Below are 20,091 nucleotides of genomic sequence, written 5' to 3'. Positions count from 1 at the left end.
CTACCAAGATATTTTTCTTCCTCTTTTAGCTAAATAATCTGTCATTTTTCCCATTGTCACTAATGCGTTGGGATCCATCCAAATACTAAAATATTAAAGTTTTGTATTGAATGTATGAGAAAGATTTAGGCAAGCATTTACTAATTTCGCGCTAATCATTACTATCTGGAGATCTTGAATACAGCTTGTTCGTCTGATAGTATGCAAATGCGCTAAGATAGTCTCTAACAAATATTCTGATGACATATAGGTACATCAATTTTAAAAATGATAAGGGATACACTCATTAAAATTAATTTTTTTTAATATTGGGACATTTATTTTCGTCTCAGTTGTTAGGAAACATCCTTTAAAATAGATTTTTTAATGTTGAATCATTTATTTTCAGCTATGGTATGTGGTACTTTTTTTTTATTTCAAACCATGTATGACAATGGATTAGCGAAGACAATTCTGATGTTGTAATTATCTTCTATTAAAGTTTAAACTCAACTTTTCGTAGATCTTTTCAATTTCTAGTTTGCATGAAAATAATAATAGATGAATAATGGATGAATAATTATTGTTACTATTTAATAGTTATCAAAGTTCTTAACACATTTTTTCTATTTGAAGAAAAACAATTCAATGTTGAACAATATGTACAATGTTAGCTTAAAAATCATATTTTCCTTTCATTAATATTTCAAAGCACAGAAAACAATATGAACAATGTAAATTTTACTTCATAAAGTATATTTTCCTTTTATAGATATTTCAAAGAACAGAAAGCAATTTTACGCAAAATATTTTTAATTGTCATTTCAAATAAATCGGTCAAGGACTTGACTATAACGAAGTTATAAGTTGTCAATTAGTGAAGAACAGAGAAATGATTGCCAAGAGTGATACATAAGAGAATGCTTGTAAAAATCTTTTGAATTTCATTAACAGATTTGCTTGTTGTTTTACAAATTAATAAACAGAGAAATAAGATAAAAATGCGAAACTATTGTTAAGACATTATGTAGAATGTAATGAACACCACACGCCCCGTAAATATTTACACCGCTCATATCAAAAATGCAAATTCGCAACGATGACGCCTCGAAACGACGTAAGCACATCGCACCAGATCACGAAACGTATCCGTGAATCGTTTCAGTTTGGAATTGCAAATGTGCCAACAATTGTCAACTTTTGCAACAGCACACAATGTGTCGAACAATGAATGGGGCGTGCCAAACTGTAAGACTATCGCACCCAATACCAGGCGGTACGCGGATGGCTGGCGGTTGATGTGTGAAACGTTTTATGCTGATGAACATATTCGTACCTCAACTGATGAAGTAGGTGAAGTAGAATTGTTAGCAGTATTCCGCGAACCGAAATGGAATATTCATGTGTGCATTGCAATGGTGGCGAGGATGTGCTTAAATTATGCGAAAACTGCTGCCAAAAGAAATCTAACGAGTTGGCAATTTATATCCACTTACAGGCACGAATATTAATCACTTGGCATCCTTTAAATTTTCTTTATGCACTATTGTAGCAGAAAATTTCATCTCGTCCTATTGCAATGCAGTTGACGTTGCAATTAAAATCGTGAATAAGTATGAATTCGTGATGTACACACTTTTAGAATTGTTTTTTATATTTATTTTTGTTAGTTTTTTTTTTTTAATTGTTGAAAAGTAACACAAGTTAGTCAATTAAAGGATAATCGCATTTGTTTTAATTTAAGATTAGAGCTCCGTATAATTACAGTAGCGGCAATTACATACTATTATGCTATAAGATACCGGAAAGATAGTTATTTTGTAAAAATATACGATACTAATAAAACTTAATAAGATCTTCTAGAAATGTAAGCATAAAATATTCAATAAAACTGCTTAAAATAAAAAAAAAAAACACACAATCATTGAGATAATGTACGGTATCACAAGTTGATGGTAGCAAATTACATGAATTGAAATATAGATTGCATCAACACCCAGCATATTTTCCAGATTTTGTTTGTAATTATAACCACAATACTACTACCTATTATGTATAAAATTATTTAATTATTTTATTCCTAGATGGAATATAGGACCGTAATAAATAGTTTCCATTGAACTCTATCTAATGCAAGGTCTACTCTGCAATGACTTTTGTCCAGAATTGTGGCTCTGCAGATAAGAAGGCAACTGCAATCCACCCCATATATAAGAGTCCACCATGAACTTGACAAATATTTAAAATCTATAGAGTGTCTTTCTTATGGACCTGACAGAGCTGATAAAGTTGGGAACTTGACCAAAATTATAAACTTGTCAGATTGGTTCACTTTCATTTGAATTGGGAAGTTCTGCCATCCAGTGTTATTCGAAACACTATTTGACCACTGCGGTCCTTTTGAGAATCCTTCTCGTTTGTATATAAACAACGCTATTCTGGCGTGCCGTACCACAACGAGCCATTATTGGAGCTGAAGAGGGCCTTGATCACTTCAATCTAACCTAACTTTGCTATATACTAGATTCTTTACTTTCTGCATATGAAAGGAAAAATGATATTTAAAAAAATTGATTTCTAATGAGAATTAAAACTATCATCAAAGTATCTCTAAAATGATCATTTAAGCATGCTAAATGATCATTTATGGCTCTAGTCTGTCAATTTTATAAGATAAATTGATAATAAAAGCTGTATAAGCGCATAAACACACTGTACAGTTATTCTGTTCACTAACTAAATTATATTAATCTTTAGTTGCAGATAGTAAAAAACCCAAAAAATAAATCAAAAGTAAAATAATTTATCAGCGATAAGTGCACTACTTATGGAACTCACATACAAACGCACAGGAATGAAACCCAAACCCAAAATGAACCAAATTTCGCACTCAAGTGCAATGTCAGCAACTCGCACACATAAACAAAAAATTATATACAAATGCCAGCACCGACCACCCGCCACTGTCAACAACCGCTGCCACCATCAACACCAACACCACAAAATATTCTCCTGTATGAGGACACAAAAGTGTAGTCAATTCCACTGATAAATGGCGTATGCGACCGCGAGTTCACTTTGTTACTTATACGCCCTGTTGTACGAATTATAGCATTTGTTGCCGTTGTCGCCGTTGTTGCTCTGCTATATTTTACCTTTCCTACTTTAGCCTTATGCAAATTGCTTAAATTATGCAAAAAATGCAAAAACGCTTACGTTGCATCAAAAATAACTTTACTCGTACTTTCAATATTCAGACAACAACATTTTGTGGCGCCAACAACAACAACAACTACTACTACTAGCAATGACCAACAATAAGTGCAACCTGCAATGCCAAAATGCAGTAATGAGTGCAATTTTGATTTTTGCAAAATGTTTATAGCAGTTTTGATACTTTAGATACTTTACTTAAAATTGTATCGATTTTCGTCAAGTTGTCAGTTGCTAGTTGCTCGTTGCTCGTTGCTGGCTGCTGGCTGCCAGTTGCAACATGCCTGTCGCTAGCAATAAAACGTTGTAATTATTTTTAAATTGTTAGTTTTCAGAATTTCAAGAAATGCTTAATATGTAAGAAATAAGCTGTAATTTAAGTGAAATTAATTTTGTGCTTCATGTTAATCGCGTACATTTTAGCAAGCCCGGAACGACAGCAGGAATACGAGGAGGCAACAGAAGCCGTATAAGAACCGCCAGTGTAAACAAAATCGCTATAAATGAATTTTTAAAAAATCCTTAAGAAGCTATGCATACTTTACCATGCTTCAATATTATTTGCTGCACTTTCTATTATCTTCTTAAGCGATCATCGCAAACCAACATACACAGCCTCAGATTTAATGCTCCACACAAGAAGATATACGAGTATACATAGAGTATACTCCTTAGCTTTTTGATTTTTTCTTCATTTTTTATAGGGTAAATGTATAATACATATATTTGTGTATAAGTTGTACATGTTGCATCCACATGGTATGCAGCATAAAATATAATAAAAATTCTCACATCTGATTTAAGCTGCGTTGGCAAGACAAAGTGCCTTTAAATATTTACAATCACTGCATACAATCTGTTGAGTAAAGTAACTTCCCATACGAGTATTTTAAGCATCAGCTAGGAACGTGTGTATTATGTCGTCTTAGAAGAAAAATGCATTTTCCACTTCCCAGATGTACTCATACGTCTAGGGAAGCTGTATGTTTGCCGCTTAGCTGTTGCGCTTATAGAAGTACTTCATCATTTTTATACATTAAGTTATAAAAAGGTGAATATATTTTAATTAATGATATCTGAGCATTTTACTTTGAAATATGCTTTTCGTTATTGAATTATATTTTTATATGTAAAAGAAACTATTCTACAATATCGCTTCATATCATCATATATGATGCTTAGTGTAGGTAGAAGAAATATAATATTGTCAATGAGGACATTTTGTATAAAGTATGTATAAAAAAATTAATGATTTTCCACTTTATTTACCATATTTTCCATAAATATACAGTTTTTTATATTTATTCTAACCACATAAAGCAAAAACTTGAATACTACTTTAATTTAAAATAAAAATAATCTTAAAGTAACCTCTATGAACACATAAGTAAAATTTTAAAATTTATTGTTACATTTTAAAGAATTAATTCAACTAATTTGATATTAAACAAAAAATTACAACAAATAGGATTTGTTAAAATAACTGCAAACCAACAAATTAAATAATTTTAGAATATTATCATAAATGCAAATTATCATAAATACAACAGTTAAAATATAGCCTTGATCTTCTTCACCCCATCTCATCATCCCTAACGACTACCCACAAGCCGGCAACGAAAATAATAGTTATCTCAAAAATGTTCAAGAATAAAAGCAGACAACAAAAAGTTGTCTAAAGTACAGTCTTCATCTTTCCAACAACAACTCCTCATCCATCACGATTACCCGCGACCAAAGTTATTTTAAATATTTTTAAGAAAAATCAGTAGCAAGAATTTGTCTTGTGTACAGCTTTGATCTTCTGTTTCTCAGCCTACCATGCAGGTTGATATCAGAGACCGGAAATAATAGTTATCTTAAAAATTGTCTTAAGTACAGTTTTGATCTTTCTTATATCACTTCATCATCTCTCACGATTACCCACAACCAGTGACCGAAAATAATAGTTGTCTGAAATTTTAATTTTAATAAATGGTTAACATTCCAACATTCTGCCTACATACCATGAAAAGTAAAAGCAAATAATAACTGTTTTTAAAAAATATGTAAAGCAAATTTTTATTATTTTTTATATAAATTTTATGTTTTTTTTTTACTTTTATTTTAAAAGGCTGATGATAACACTAACAATAACTGTTACGATCACTTACTGCAACACTTTCTCAGTTGTTGACACCCAGTTGTCCAAAACAGTTCTTACGTGCTCCAGCCATCGGTCTCATGAAGGTCCCACATTCTTTTTTCTTTTGGTTTTTTGAAACTCAATTCACATGTCAGTTATGAAGATGTTTATCGTGCTATGTACAGACTGACTAAGCACAGTTCATGTTACTCTCCGAGACTTCATCCATACCCATATTAATTATGGCTCGCTTTCTTAAAGATTTTAATAAGTTTCGTGCTATGTACAGACTGGCTAAGTACAGTCCATGTTACTTACCGACAATTCATCCATACCCATATTAGTTATGTCTCGCTTTCTCAAAGATTTTAATAAGTTTCGTGCTGTGTACAGACTGGATAAGTACAGTCCATGTTACTTTCCGACACTTCATCCATACCCATATTAATTATGGCTCGCTTTCTTAAAGATTTAAATAAGTTACTTTCTCTTTAATATCATTTGGAACTGCATTTATGCACCAACGAAATCTTTAAGGTTTCATGTTCTTGAAAGCATCTTAGAAGTCATTGTAATAACTTGAATCTTGTACATATTCGATTATATGTACCAAAATCTGTGAGGAAATAAAAAAAGTACGTCACAACTGCTTTGTCATTATCTATGTCTAGTTAATCTGTAATTACTTGGTTTCTTAAAAATTTTAATTAGTTACTTTCTCTTTAACCTCATCTGGTGCCTATAAACTAAGCATTATCAGTAGAAACAAATGCAGAAAGACATCAAATGTGTTAAAAAAAACTTTGGTACATTCCGTTTGCTGCACTCCGGATTTCTAAAATGATTTAAATACTTGAGAGATATCACGTTTTATGGGCTGAATTTCATGCTTGACATTGCAATAATTGTTATCTATGGAAGTTCTCAGGACTGAACTTCGTCACTGATAGTGCAATGAACTATCAATTAAAATTCAATAATAAGGTACACATCTTTAATAATATGTGCTATTCACAGTAATATGTGAATATTCAAATCTTTTGCCCGTAGAGATCTATCTGGTCTGTTTTTAGTCCCTAACAATCAACTATAGTTACCTACTCATTAGATTTTGAAATAAAAAACAATAAGTACAAAACCAGAATATGGTAAATTTGTTTTAGCAACTTACATATCTTAAACCTATCTACCGGGTCTGCATTAGATGTTGGGTTGAAATAAAATTCATTTAATTGATGATCGTATTCTCAATTTTTTTTTAGCAGTTGATTTCCCTTAAATCAGTTTATCTGGTCTGTATTAGGTCTCGGCTAGCCAGCTCTAATCACCAACCCATTAGATATTGAAATAAAAAATAATAACTACCAAATCAGAGTATGGTAATTTTTTTTAGCAACTTATATATCTTAAATCTATCTATATGATTTATATTAGATCTCGGCTAGAAATAAAACTCATTAAATTGAAGATCATATTCTCAATTTTTTTTTTGTTTTGCTAGCTCATTTCGCTTAAATCAATATATTTGGTCTGAGTTAGGTCTCGGCTAGCCAGCTCTAATTACCCATTCATTAGATATTGCAATAAAAAGCAATAAGTACAAAAGCATATTGTGAAATTATTTTTTAGCAACTTATATATGTTGAGGCTATCAATCTGGTTTGTATTAGATCTCGACTAGAAATAAAACTTATTAAATTGAAGATCGTATTCTCAATATCTTTTTTTTTTTGCTAGCTCATTTTTCTTAAATCAATATATCTGCTTTGTATTAGATCTTGGCTAGAAATAATACTCATTAAATTGAAGATCATATTCTCAATTTCTTTTTTTTTTGCCTGCTCATTTTTTCTTAAATCAATATATCTGATTTGTATTAGATCTCGACTAGAAATGAAACTTATTAAATCGAAGATCGTATTCTCAATTTCTTTTTTTTTTGCCAGCTCATTTTTTCTTAAATCAATATATCTGGTTTGTATTAGATCTTGGCTAGCCAGCTCTAATTACCCACTCATCAGATTTTGAAATAAAAAAAAATTAAATTCCAAATCGTAATCTAAGTTTACTTTTCTGAAACTCTTATTCAATAAATCAAACTATCTGGTGTGTATTAGGTCTCGGCTATCCAGCTCTAATCACATACCCATTAGATTTTGAAATAGAAAACATTAAATTCGAAACTGTATTCTCAAATTATTTTGCAACTCATATCCATTAAATTTAAATACTTAATGTTTTCTTAAATCACGTATGCCATATTAAACAATTTTAAACACAAACAAGTATATATATTTATCACAATACTATAATCTATCTTCCCACATAAATTATAAATTCATGAGGTAAACAAGCTTAAACTTATTATTTGCATTAGAATCTAATCCATTTACCCAAATTCAATTTTAAGATACTTATAACGACAATGAAAACGAAATTGTAGTAATTCCACACTAATCGATGCTAATTGATTTTGTGCGTAAAAAAGTATCTTTCAAATACTTTCCACCTTATTTTTCATACGAATTATTATGCAGACAACTCAAGACTACTGCTGAGAGTCAAACAATTTATGTTAGTTCATCAGTTGCTCCAATTGTTGCTCCCAGTTATCAGTTATTGGGTTCAGTTGCCAACCATTTGTTACCACAAAAACATCTCACTCTATTGAACGGAGATAAATGGAATTAACTTTTGACTTTTGGCTCATAACAATTTTAACGCTGATATTTCTACAGACAATTAAATCAGATATGGAAACCAAGCATCGAAGAAAGGCGAAGGAACAAGCCAGAACCCTGCTATTTCCGCCAACTGCACCAACTCGCGTACAAGTAAGAACTGCAATGAGAATACTAAAAAGTAGTATAAAAAATCGCTTAATCATTTTTAAGTGAAATGAGTTTTAACAAACAAAAAATTTATATAAAATTTTAGTGCTCTGCTTTGCTTTATGGACGAATGCAAAATTAACAAACAAAATTTTGATTGCAAAAATTCTGAAAATTCTGAAAATTCTGAAAATTGTAAAAATCGTGAAAATTGTGAAAATTGTGAAAATTGTGAAAATTGAGAAAATTGAGAAAATTATTAAAATAGTAAAAAGTTCATATAAAACGAAGCCGTTGGCTATTTTTTTATTAACATTTGCATAATGATTGCTTTTAGTTTATTGGCGGCATCGGCATTCCAGTGGAGGATTTGCATTTTGAGTCAGTAACATCGGGTTATGTATTGAAGGTAGAATACTTTCTACCAACAAAAGCTCAAGAAATTCGACCCTATTACTTAAAACCGCAATCGATACATCGCCGCAGCACCAATGAGACACTCACACTCACGCAAGACGCACTTGAGTTGGCCCACTCGCAAAGCACTCAAATGTGGACTGTGAACGGTAATGAGAGCTCCAATTTCGGTGATAATTTCAAAAGTCAACACAGAAATGCGTCCATATATAGGTGGATCATATACAAAGCCATCGAAATAATACTGAACCGGTATGTGAAATGTAAATAAACGTTAATAGTAAAATTACGAGAAAAAAGCTATGAATACGGCGGACAATGCTGTCTGCTTGCAGTTTGCATTGCTTTTGTTCTTGCATTTAGTACTTAAATATATTGTTACAGCCTCAGTACTTATGCAAAATATATGCAATTCCAATGCACAATAGAAGTAGCCATAAAATTAATCAGCAACTTTTTATTTGCTCCCACTTACAGGTCTGGCTTACCCGGTCACATATGTCTAATGCGCAGCATTTGCGAGCACGCATCTGTGCCGTTGCACTATGAAAGCGGTATGTTGGCGGAAATTTTGCACATTGTTTTAACGTACGTAATTTGCGATTTCCACCTGAATAAATATTAATTTTTTTTTAATTTTTTTGTTGCTTTTTGGCACTCATTTAGACCGTCAACGTCACGTGATGATTTTCGAACAGCCAGCGATAAAGATTATTTGAAAGCGGAAATATTGGGGCGGTCGGGAGGTAATTGTGAATTTAAATACAGTGAATGTACAGTGTCACCGATTGATCAAATTTCTATTATCTTCGATTAATTATAATAAAAAGGGAAATTTTTATAGTCAAAATAATATGTTCTTATTTAAAAATGGAGACGACAAAATTGATTTGATAATTGACGTATTGTACGTATAAACATTTTTAGAGAAGTATTTTGAACACCAACATTTTATTATTTATTAAATAATTGCGAATTTTTGGCTGACCACATACAGCTAGTTAGAGTATTACCAAAATTTTTTGTAGTTAATTTTTTGAGAGTCTAAGTACCAAGGATTGAACTCTTGCCTTGCCAAATTTGAAGCTCAGAGTCAGTGTCCAGTATCCAAAACTGTCCTTCAATTAATTTTAAATAAAAAAAAATTTGTTGTAATTTACTACAATTCGAAATACCTCTATATTAAAACAATAGTTTATATTAAGAAATATGGTTTCTTTCGTCATGAATGACTTTAAAAATCAAATTTAATATAAACTTTATTACATGAATTAATTAATTTCAATACTGTCAGTACCAGAAGCGGAAAGCGTGTGTACTAACACTAAATTCTGGTCTAAAAATACGTTAAGAAGATCTTAAAAGAATTGGTTGGTAACTCTGACTCAAAAAGAGAACTTCAAGTATTTCTTAAATTCGCAAAAATTTCTACTATAAAAACTATATAAAAGTTCAATTATATTTGGTATCGCTACGAACCAATAGATATTACCCCCACATAGCTTAAACTAACTTAAGCTACTAAAAAAACTAGATAGAAGTTCTATTCTATTTGGTATTTGGTGTCCAACAGTACGTCTATACATGGCCTGCTATAAAATCAATTTGGTCTCGCTAGGAATAGATCTAGCGCCCAGTCAGTCTAAACTTAACTTATGATCTTCAAATTTAAAAGTTTCTTAGTAACACCATTAGTAATTTTCGGTAATGCAACTGTTGGTCGTAATACAATTAGTGTATGTTAAAAATAGAACCTTTTTTTATATGAAAAGAAAGTTGATATTTACTTATGTTCACACTTAGGCGTACATATAGTTATAGATTACAACAACAATAAAAACAATAATAAAAACTACAACAACATCAGTAAAACAATTGGTAATAAACTTCATTTCACTTTCGAATAATGCAGACAAGAATAAACAAGAATAATAAGGATCCCTATTAAACTAAGTGATTAGTTTAAATGATCGTTTGCGTGCTTTGGACCAGAAGAATGTATCATTTTTTTTCCTAGTGGCAATAGAACCGTTTTAACCCAATAAAATTGTTTCTTATAAATGAGATATCTAACCACTCTATCTCCACACTCTATCCGAGTGGCAAATGAGAGAAGAGTAATTCATTTCAGTAATAAGGCGGCAGATTTGATATAAAAAGGTTTACTACTTGGGAATCTCATCATTTTTTTTTAAATTAATTTAAATTTCAGTAAAATTTATTTTTATTATCTTTAAAATTATATTAATTTATGGAATAAATTGTTGTAGGAAGAATAGAAACACCTTTTCATTAATCAATTCAAAAGTTAGTTCTAGTCTTCTTTACGAATGTACAACAAAAATGATTAGCTATAATCTAACGCCTATATACTTTCCAATTTATGAAGTTTCTTTGTAAATGGATATAAATTCGTTCTTATTTATATTCTACATTTTGAGTTAAATTCACGTTTCTTATTGAAGTATCATTACATATATATATAAATTCCTTTAACTTCTAGGAGGAGTATCGATAATACAATAGTACATTGAAGTACTATTAAGTTTGACATAAACTGCATAAATGTATTAAAAAATATTTATTTTTAGTTCATTCTAATATATTCTCCATTATTCTCATTTTTATAACTCTAAACAATATCAAAGTAATTACAAAAAAAAACTTTAATTTTACATTATCATATACAAACGATTCCAAACTCCATTAAATATATAAGTAAGATGTACCTGCGACAGGTGCAAAAGGATGTTATCATATCAATTCAGTTCAGTGCAGACAAAACCAGACCAATAAAAACGTGGAGCAGCAGTTACATTGTCAGTCATAAAGGTTAGTACACCAATTTAAATATTCCAACCATTGCACTCAAGTATACCAGCATTAAAATAGCAACACACAAAGCAACTTCAATGCTCGAGTTACAAATAATAATGACAGCAAATGATGTTGCCCATTTTCTTTATTGTCAATACTTGGAACCAGGAGACGACACTCTTTTAAGTATGCAAGCAACAAATGAAATGTTTTAAAGTTAATGGAGTGCATGCAATTCGCATAATTTGCAGCTTAACATAGGAACGTCATCTACTCACATGAAGACCTAACAATTCCAAACCTTATGCTGAGAAGTGCAACTCTATTAATGTAGTTGGTATCTTTTTGTCCATGACATTTTAGTTGAAGATATGCTTTAATAGTCTAAATATTCTAATGAAATGTGCACATCGCATTCAAATCGTATACAACCAGTATAAAAAATAATTTAATTTGTTTAATTTTCAAACAATTTTAACTTATACGTACCTACCATATATGATATTAGATTGGATTTTGTGATGAAATACTCGTATAATGATAACAAAGCTGTTTTGCTGTTTTGCAAAGTTTTTTTCTAGTAAGTAGTAAGCATTTGCAGATTCTGCTGTGATGAGGAAGAGTCTATGAAACATCTGATCACCAACTGTGATGCACTAGGCCACAAAATTTTAGGTGCATACCAACTAGAGGATGAAGACCTTCGAAAACTGCCTCCGAAGGAGCTGGTTCAATTCTTCGAAATAGTAAATATCTAAACACAAAGGGGTCCACAATGGATCAAAGTAGTCGCAGTGGGGCCTTGGCCTAACCCAAACATCAAAGAACACCAGTTGGATTTTAACCACCTAAAACTAGCTCTTACATTGTGACCGAAAAGTTTCCGGAAATTTTAAATAAAACGCAAAATTCTTAATCTTCATCAATATTTATTTTATCTCCTTCAAAATATGCTCCATTAGAAGCGATACACAAATGCCAACGTTTCTTCCAATCATCAAAACATTTTTTATAGGCGCTTTCCGGTATGGCTTTGAGTTCCCTCTGCGAATTCTGTTTTACGTCTTCTATGGATTCAAAACGCGTTCCTCTGAGTGGTAATTTGAGGTTGGGAAACAGGAAAAAGTCACACGGTGCAAGATCAGGTGAATACGGTGGCTGTTCGATGGTATTTATTGAATGTTTGGCCTTAAAATCGTTGATAATGTTGAACAAATTGAGGTGAATCGGAACAAGCCGGGCGTTGACACGTCGCATACACAAATTGTCCACCAAAATCAAACGAGCCATCTCACGACCGATGCCTAGCTCTCGTGCTATCTCTCTAACACTCACATGAGGATTTTTGAACACGATTTCCTTTGCCTTTTCAATGTTTTCGTCGGTGGTAGAGGTCGAAGGTCGTCCAGAACGCGGCATGTCTTCGACGGTCGTACGACAGTCCTGAAAGGCTTTGTACCACTCATAAACTTGAGTTTTCGATAAAACTGATTCCCCATAAGCCTTTTGTAGCATTCGCAACGATTCTGCACACGAAATTTCGTTCGAAAAACAAAATTTGATGCAAACTCTTTGTTCAATATTTTTTTCCATTGTTTTTTCGCAACGCACTACTGAGGTGAACTGGTTTCAACAGCTGCCGTAAACGAACTGTCTGACAGATCGCGCTCATTTTTGGCATAGAAATTAAGGACAGTGCTGCCAAACTACATAAACTTAAAATATCGAAAAATATACAGCGCGCGAATTTTAAATGAGAATTTCCGAAAAATTTTCGGTCACAATGTATATCACTATCTTGAATAAATAATAAAGTTTCCAGATAGTAAGTCAAAGTGCTGATAGTCCCATTTGAGTTTTGAAAGGTAAAAGTAGTGTTAAGATTTAATATTTAGAGATTATTTATCTAAACCATAGCGCGATAAAGTTAGTAAAAAGAGAGACAGAAATATGAAAATCATAGGCAGTATACAAGGACTCAAAGTATTCAAGATTTGTAAAAACAGATGTTGGAGAAAACTGTTGAGACCTCATTGAAGTAGAGTGAATGGATTTAGTTTCTCATAATAAATAATATTAAATAATAAGAAATGGTGCTTATAGTCAAATAAAGTCATGAAAAGCTGAGTAAAATATCACCAAAAGAGTTTAATTAGGCACATATTTACATGGTCGCTATTGTAACAATAACTTAATACCACGATGCTCTGAATACTCGGAATGTTATAATGTGCCAATCAAGGCCACAGCAGTTCCGCTTGAATCAGTCGCCATGCATAAGGACATGACCACTGGGCAAACTACCCGATTAAAAACGTGATTTTAAATTTTGTGAAATAAATTATTATACAATAATACATTAGGTATCATTCACAACCAACACGAAGCTCACCGAAAGATCCAGTGTTTAAGATCCAATGTCTAAAACAAAAAAATTTTACCTTTCCCTATATCAAGATGATTCAAGATTTGCAACTCTGGTCGAGTATCGCAAGTAAAACCCACTTACTACCCCTACTCCAAAAAACAATAAGATCAATGGCTCTTAGTTAGCTCTTACGATAGACGTGAATATTCGAACCTCTTTTCCGAAATATGCTTGTCGAAACAAATAATTTTAAACTTGGCGTAGCCCAGGGAACTCAAAAAGTGTTGCGGCTTTCTTGTATTTATAATTAATAGAGCCGCGAAGAACTTTACACTTATATAGGTGTAATTTCAGCAGTTCCGATTATAGAGTATATAGACTATTCAAGCGTGAGAAGTTTCGAAATTAAATATAAACGTAAAGTCATTTAAATTAAATATTGAAGCAGAGCTGGAAAATAAACAAATTTTAATTACAATTCTATCTCATCTTATTTTATTTTCTAAAACTCAACATATACATTCATAAAAAATTTAACAATTTCAACTAAATAATAAATTATTTATAATAATTAAGTAATAAACAAATTGTTAAGTTTGCGTTGTAGCAGTGACAACTGAATTTGTACTATCAAGTGGATCGGCCGATGGGAAATTGTGTTGCGCTGATAAGTTTCTTCTACGGTAGAAGACAGTACCGATAACTACACCCAATACTAGCAGAATAATGACAGTTACTCCAATCGCTAAGCCCACAGATGTTGCATGTTTCATAGCTAAAAAACAAAAAGGGGGAAATTATTGTACAGCGGATATTGATCATGAAATATAACTGAAGCCACTAAAGAATTCTTTTGAAACGCAGCTTACGGAGTTCCGTTAATTGCATAACAAATGCTGACTCTAACTTTCCATTGGCGATTATAAACTGACACTTCCATTGACCAAAATCATTTGCGGAAACTTCTTTAATTTTTATACCACAATCACCATATTTAATGCCGCGCCCAGAGTACTGTACATGCCTATCAAACAATAATTCTATAGAACTATAATAGATAATAAATTTAAACACTACGAGTACTAACCCAGCAGTTTTAACGCTATTTACTGTGGCAACTAAATGCACGTGACTGTTTGGATCTATAAAGCTACAATGGGTTAGTGGCTCTTCGAAAGGAGATTTACACATAAGCTGAACAGTATTGCTTCTTTTTATTGTCATCTCTTCATTAACTGGACCACCACCTCTAGGCTTCATTATAACCTATTAATTAATTAAATAATTGTATATTATTAAGAAGTCAATATTGTCAGAAAAGCTAGTACCTCTATTTCTTGTAGTACTTCCTTTTCATAGTCATGACCACGTGCTCCACAAATCCATATTCCTGCAATTGCTGGTACATTCGAAAAAATACATTTACCATACTGGCGGCTTCTTTCAAATTTCAATGAATCCGGAAAGTAGACTGTATTATTTGGATCACGTAAGTAACAATCATCTATGACAAATGGTAACATGCAGTACATTTCTGCGATAGTCTTATCAGAATCGCTTATTGGTTCATAAATTTTTAATGTTTTAATTGTACGAGACATGTCTATTTCTTTCATAATTATATCCTGTTTTGTTTCACCTACATAAAATAAACATCCTGTGGGTGTGCCAGTATTATAATTTATGACACGCCAAAGTCCCATATCGACCTCAGCCAATGGTTTGGGTATTTCTAAAGCACATCTTGATTTGGATATTCTAAAATTTATATATACATATAATATTTTATAAGAGAAATTATTTAGAGATATTAGAGAAATTCAATCTAAAGTCAGCAAATAGGTTAAAAGTTCTCAGAATACTATTTACTTACAGTTGTAATGGTTAGATCAAAATAAAAGTTGGAATCATCTTTACTAACTAACAACTACATGTAATGTAGTTCTGATTTTTTTTTAATTCAGATAATTCTTAGTAGAGAAACAGAAGACTGGAAGTCTTTCTCAATTATCTGAAATATATTTTTAATTGTACGATTAAGTATAAAGTTCAAGTTAAAGAATACAATTTCTAGAATATCATCGACCTATCCATAGCGAAACTTGTTAGAATGTGGTCCGATACTTATCCACTGCCTATCCATTTATAACGAAATTAGGCAACATCTCTCTCTCAGCGTTTTTAACTGTTACTCGTCTATGAAACTAAAGTGGGTTTGTCACAATAACCCTAAAAGGATGCAATGACTTGGTGACAAGTTCCCAAACCGGTTAAAATCTAATCTAATCTACTACAGACATTCTTTTTGATATTTATACTCACAATGTATCATATGTTGAATATCTTCCATTGTACATTCCATCCATTATGTATATTTCATTTTTATGATCAGGCATCTCTGCCTGACAGGATTGCAAAGTGTCTGAAAACTGACAACGCAATATTACACTTGTGTTGTTATTATCCTCCATGCTGGCAGTTGTATAAACGGTACGCTCCTTAGTTTCAACAAAAATATGTTCATAGCTCTCCTGCATGCGACCCCAATTATAGGTCAAACACTCAAAGGATATATTAGGACGTATTGTTGTATACACTTCACACTGATTCCATGATTCGTTGCTCTGTTTATCGACGATCTTACAATGTTTTGTATAGGAGTCATGCTTAGTACATGCAATACTACCTTTGCCGAGTTCACGCTGTATATGTGTGTCGAAACGTGTTTTTTGTGCAGGTAAAATTTGGACATTAACTGAGTCCTGTTCAAAATCACCATAGATATTTTCAGCTTCTAACGTCCATACCGCTGCAGATGCACTTGATATATTATTAACACGTATACCGCAAATGGTCGACGAGAAAGGCAGCACAATCTCATTACGACTCGTTGTTATTGGAGCGGTAGCATTTAATTCAATATTTATTTTGTCATCATCTGCGAAAGTGATAATCAACGAGAAGACACATATTTCGCTTATTTGAATTTTTTATTTTATTAAGCATTTTAATTAGTATTTTCACGACATATATATATTTTTATTACCTCGAAATTTAAACCAACAATTTTTTACTGTACCAAAACTCTTAGGTACTTCCAGATACGTTATGAAACCTTCATCGTCCATAAGATATAAAGAACCACTCGGTCGTATGACTCCATTTACTACTGTTATTATAGCAAAGCATATGAAAAATATTATGTACCAACCATAAATCATACTGCTTTAAGAGTAGTATGTTTAAAAAGAAATGATTATTTCGTTGCCAGTTTTGCGTCAATGTTTAAGAATTAATATTTTATAACGTCTTCACACAAGAGTTTAACTTTAAATGACAAACCGAATAACAGCGAAAATTTAGAATCTTTCATTTAAATATTTTAGATAGAAGCGATAATTGCCAATCACACACCTTGTCGTACATTGTCCGCTAACACTCAACAGTTTTTGTCTCCAGCTCAACACAAACTAGATAAGCCGAAGAGAGCCAGAGCACCCATCAAATTTTAATGCAATAATATCGCTAATCAAATCGGTAAACAATAACAATAGTAAAAGATAGTAACACAAAGGTGCGAGTTGACCAACGGGCCAGCCCGTCCGGCAAAACAACACTGACGGCTATGAGCTGAACTGATAATTAAAATTAATAAATTGATGACAGTATTTTTAGCGCAATATTCTATTATACTCATTAATAAATGTTTGCTTGTAAATCATTTTGCTTTGCATATAAACGTCCTCGTAACGCATTACTAATTCAATTTTAATCCAATTTAATTAGCAACCAAATCATTACTAACAGGATATAGGCAGTGTTTTATTCAAATCTAGATTTGTACAATTACTTTTGAAATTACTATAGAAAGTGAAAAGGATTTGAGACAGGTTTCCAAATTCCCGGGCACTCAGAATTCGACAATTCTGTTAGATTTCTGTCAGATTTGTCAATTCAATTAGATTTTGTGTAAACTTTTTTCATTGTGCTTTATAACGATATAGCTTAGTTCCATAGTCATAGCATTTTGAGATTGCAAATTTATATTGCACCACCAATAACAACTACATAGCCACATACAATTAAATGGAGTGTGTGATTTTATAAGTTTAATCAATGTAAAAAGTTTACAACTTTAACATCCGATATCTCGAGAACCGAATTACATCAGTATACATCCAAGTGACCAAAACACCAACACTTATTTGGAATAGTAAAATTGACCAACATCCATTATGAAATCGCGGCTTCCGAAAAATTGGATCATGCTCGGACTCTGTTTTTTATCTTAAACATTTTAATTGTAAAACAAAAGTCAGAAGTAAATCCGAAAACAAGACAATAATAGTTATCGTAATATATATATATTCGATATATTCTTGACTGACCTTTATTTTATAAACCAAATGCTTCTCTTAATATAACATTACAATTAATATTACATTACAAAAAAATATCAACCATTATAAACTATCACTACTTTTCTTTTCTTGATTAAAGATGAGATAGTGTCTAAAGCAATTTTACTAAAAAGTGTCTGTGACCTCTTAGATGATTCACTGTCTTAAGAGCTACGTTAAATTCTCATAATAAGTTATTCAGATGATTTTATATAAGTATACTTCGAGTCCCAGCATATCTTCCTGACGGAATATATATTGCATTTGATTTGAGAAAGTGCACTTCTCAATTAGTGTGCGCATCTATCTATTACGTTTTTAAGATATCAAACGTCAACACTTATTTCACCTATTCAGAGAAAGATTTATGAGATGCTCTCTATTGAGATTAGTAGTCATTACCGATTTAATAAATTAATACCTATCATCTTCTTAGTTAGAGTTTCAACACGTATCCCATTTCTATAAGAAACAATTTATGAGATACTTTATATTGTATTTGACAATGCGTTTCGTTTTCAAACTCTATATCGTAAAAGATCATGAATTGCTTCAATAAATTTTAAAACCTGCACCGCCAGGGGCTGTCTTCACATATAAATGAAAGATTTAATCTGTGCTAAGCTATCCGAGTCGACAGTGCTAGAACTCACTTATAAAGTGTTAACAGCTAAGACCTGTTATTTATTTTTTTAACCTGAATGTGGAAAAAAGGTCGTTTAAAAGGCATATGAATGAAAGGTTCTGATTTGAAAAATATTGTCTCAATCAATTATTAGATTTTATTTTAAGACAATAAAAATCTGGACACTTTAACACGTTCCAAAACATATGTTCTTCATATCGTTTGTCCATAATGTTTGGCCAAAAAAAAAAATTATTGGATACCAAATCAGAACTGTACAGCGGATAATCAATTTCGAGTACACAAAATTGCTCAAAGAGTTAGTATCCCAATAAAGCGTTATGTTGCCACCTTTTGTTGTACAGGAAACCCCATCAGAAGGACTTCTTTTTGACGAAAGAACGACAAAAATCTTTAGTTACGGAGTGATGATAAAAACTGAACAATACAGACGGGATGTATATTCTGTTATACCACTCAACAACTTATTGAAAAATGGTACGCATTTGTAACCAAAATAACAAATCCTCTGAAAAAATGGAGCGTATCATTAATAATTCTTCTTATATTTATATTTTTAAAAGGTTTTTATACGAATTTCTGATGAACATATCTACCTGACGAAACAGGAGGTTATATCTTTTGTTTAATATTAAAAATTTTTATTTCTTTATATTATTATATTAAAAATGCAAAGGGAACAAAAAACAACTGGACGCCTGCTAAGACAAAGCCATTCCACTTTTAAAACCTGTCTATTAATCTTAAACGAGTATAATCAACTACTGGTCTAGCAATATGTACTTGTGTACTATACAGATGGACATACAAATGGCAATATGCTCCGTAAAACCTTCTTTCTTTACATGGACACTTTTAACAATGAAGTACACATCAGCAAAGTCGAATACAAATCTAGACTAACAGCCGTCGACACAGATGTAGTATCTCCATCGAGATTATGGTTGCTTAACATTTAATAAACCTTGCACCTAATATCTCCAAAGAAGAAGGACACATTTCTCATAGAGCAAAAACCATCACAGCGATATACTTAACAGTTACTTTTATCGCAAAAAAACATTAATCCCTAATATGTGTAACTGATGTATTTCTATTTAACTGCAGCTCTATCCTCCGATGTCGTGCATCTGTTCTAATGTTCCAATGCACACAACAAATTGAGCCCTATAAATCTCTGAATCCGGCACACTAAAGTGTTGAGATTTTTTTACATCGACACAGGCAACTTTTATTTAAATCCCATCCACCCCTCATCCTTTCATTATCTCTAACAAAACCTATTCTTTTCAATT

At 31.9% G+C, this 20,091-nt stretch overlaps 2 protein-coding genes across 2 annotated transcripts; one reads left to right on the top strand and one right to left on the bottom strand.

Annotated features, from left to right (window-relative positions):
- Positions 1 to 7,972: 7,972 nt before the first annotated feature.
- LOC119670675 lies at positions 7,973 to 9,388 on the top strand. The gene is made up of 4 exons (XM_038081043.1): positions 7,973 to 8,151; positions 8,486 to 8,817; positions 9,043 to 9,153; positions 9,232 to 9,388. The coding sequence occupies exons 1-4, from the start codon at positions 7,999 to 8,001 to the stop codon at positions 9,380 to 9,382; spliced, it is 747 nt and encodes a 248-aa protein (XP_037936971.1). The 5' UTR covers positions 7,973 to 7,998; the 3' UTR covers positions 9,383 to 9,388.
- Positions 9,389 to 14,301: 4,913 nt separating this feature from the next.
- On the bottom strand, positions 14,302 to 17,193 carry LOC119670667. Its single transcript, XM_038081031.1, has 6 exons — positions 16,797 to 17,193; positions 16,073 to 16,688; positions 15,079 to 15,508; positions 14,838 to 15,016; positions 14,620 to 14,774; positions 14,302 to 14,525 (listed from the first exon to the last, which is right to left on the bottom strand). Exons 1-6 carry the CDS (start codon positions 16,969 to 16,971, stop codon positions 14,341 to 14,343), a joined length of 1,740 nt encoding a protein of 579 aa, XP_037936959.1. The 5' UTR covers positions 16,972 to 17,193; the 3' UTR covers positions 14,302 to 14,340.
- Between the last annotated feature and the right edge of the window lie 2,898 nt (positions 17,194 to 20,091).

The sequence above is a fragment of the Teleopsis dalmanni genome, chromosome 1 (assembly GCF_002237135.1).
Source record: "Teleopsis dalmanni isolate 2A chromosome 1, ASM223713v2, whole genome shotgun sequence".
Taxonomy (NCBI): Eukaryota; Metazoa; Arthropoda; class Insecta; order Diptera; family Diopsidae; genus Teleopsis; species Teleopsis dalmanni.
Note: the sequence above shows the minus strand (reverse complement) of the source record. Positions and strands in the feature narration are given on the sequence as shown.

Excerpts from the sequence above, each read along its gene's own strand:
- LOC119670675 (XM_038081043.1), top strand. The coding sequence starts at position 7,999 with ATGGAATTAACTTTTGACTTTTGGCTCATAACAATTTTAACGCTGATA. Across the intron at positions 8,152-8,485 it reads CTGCACCAACTCGCGTACAA|TTTATTGGCGGCATCGGCAT; the intron begins GTAAGAACTGCA and ends GATTGCTTTTAG. Across the intron at positions 8,818-9,042 it reads ATCGAAATAATACTGAACCG|GTCTGGCTTACCCGGTCACA; the intron begins GTATGTGAAATG and ends TCCCACTTACAG.
- LOC119670667 (XM_038081031.1), bottom strand. The coding sequence starts at position 16,971 with ATGATTTATGGTTGGTACATAATATTTTTCATATGCTTTGCTATAATA. Across the intron at positions 15,509-16,072 it reads TATTCAACATATGATACATT|AATATCCAAATCAAGATGTG; the intron begins GTGAGTATAAAT and ends TATAAATTTTAG. Across the intron at positions 14,775-14,837 it reads AATAGCGTTAAAACTGCTGG|GCATGTACAGTACTCTGGGC; the intron begins GTTAGTACTCGT and ends ATTGTTTGATAG.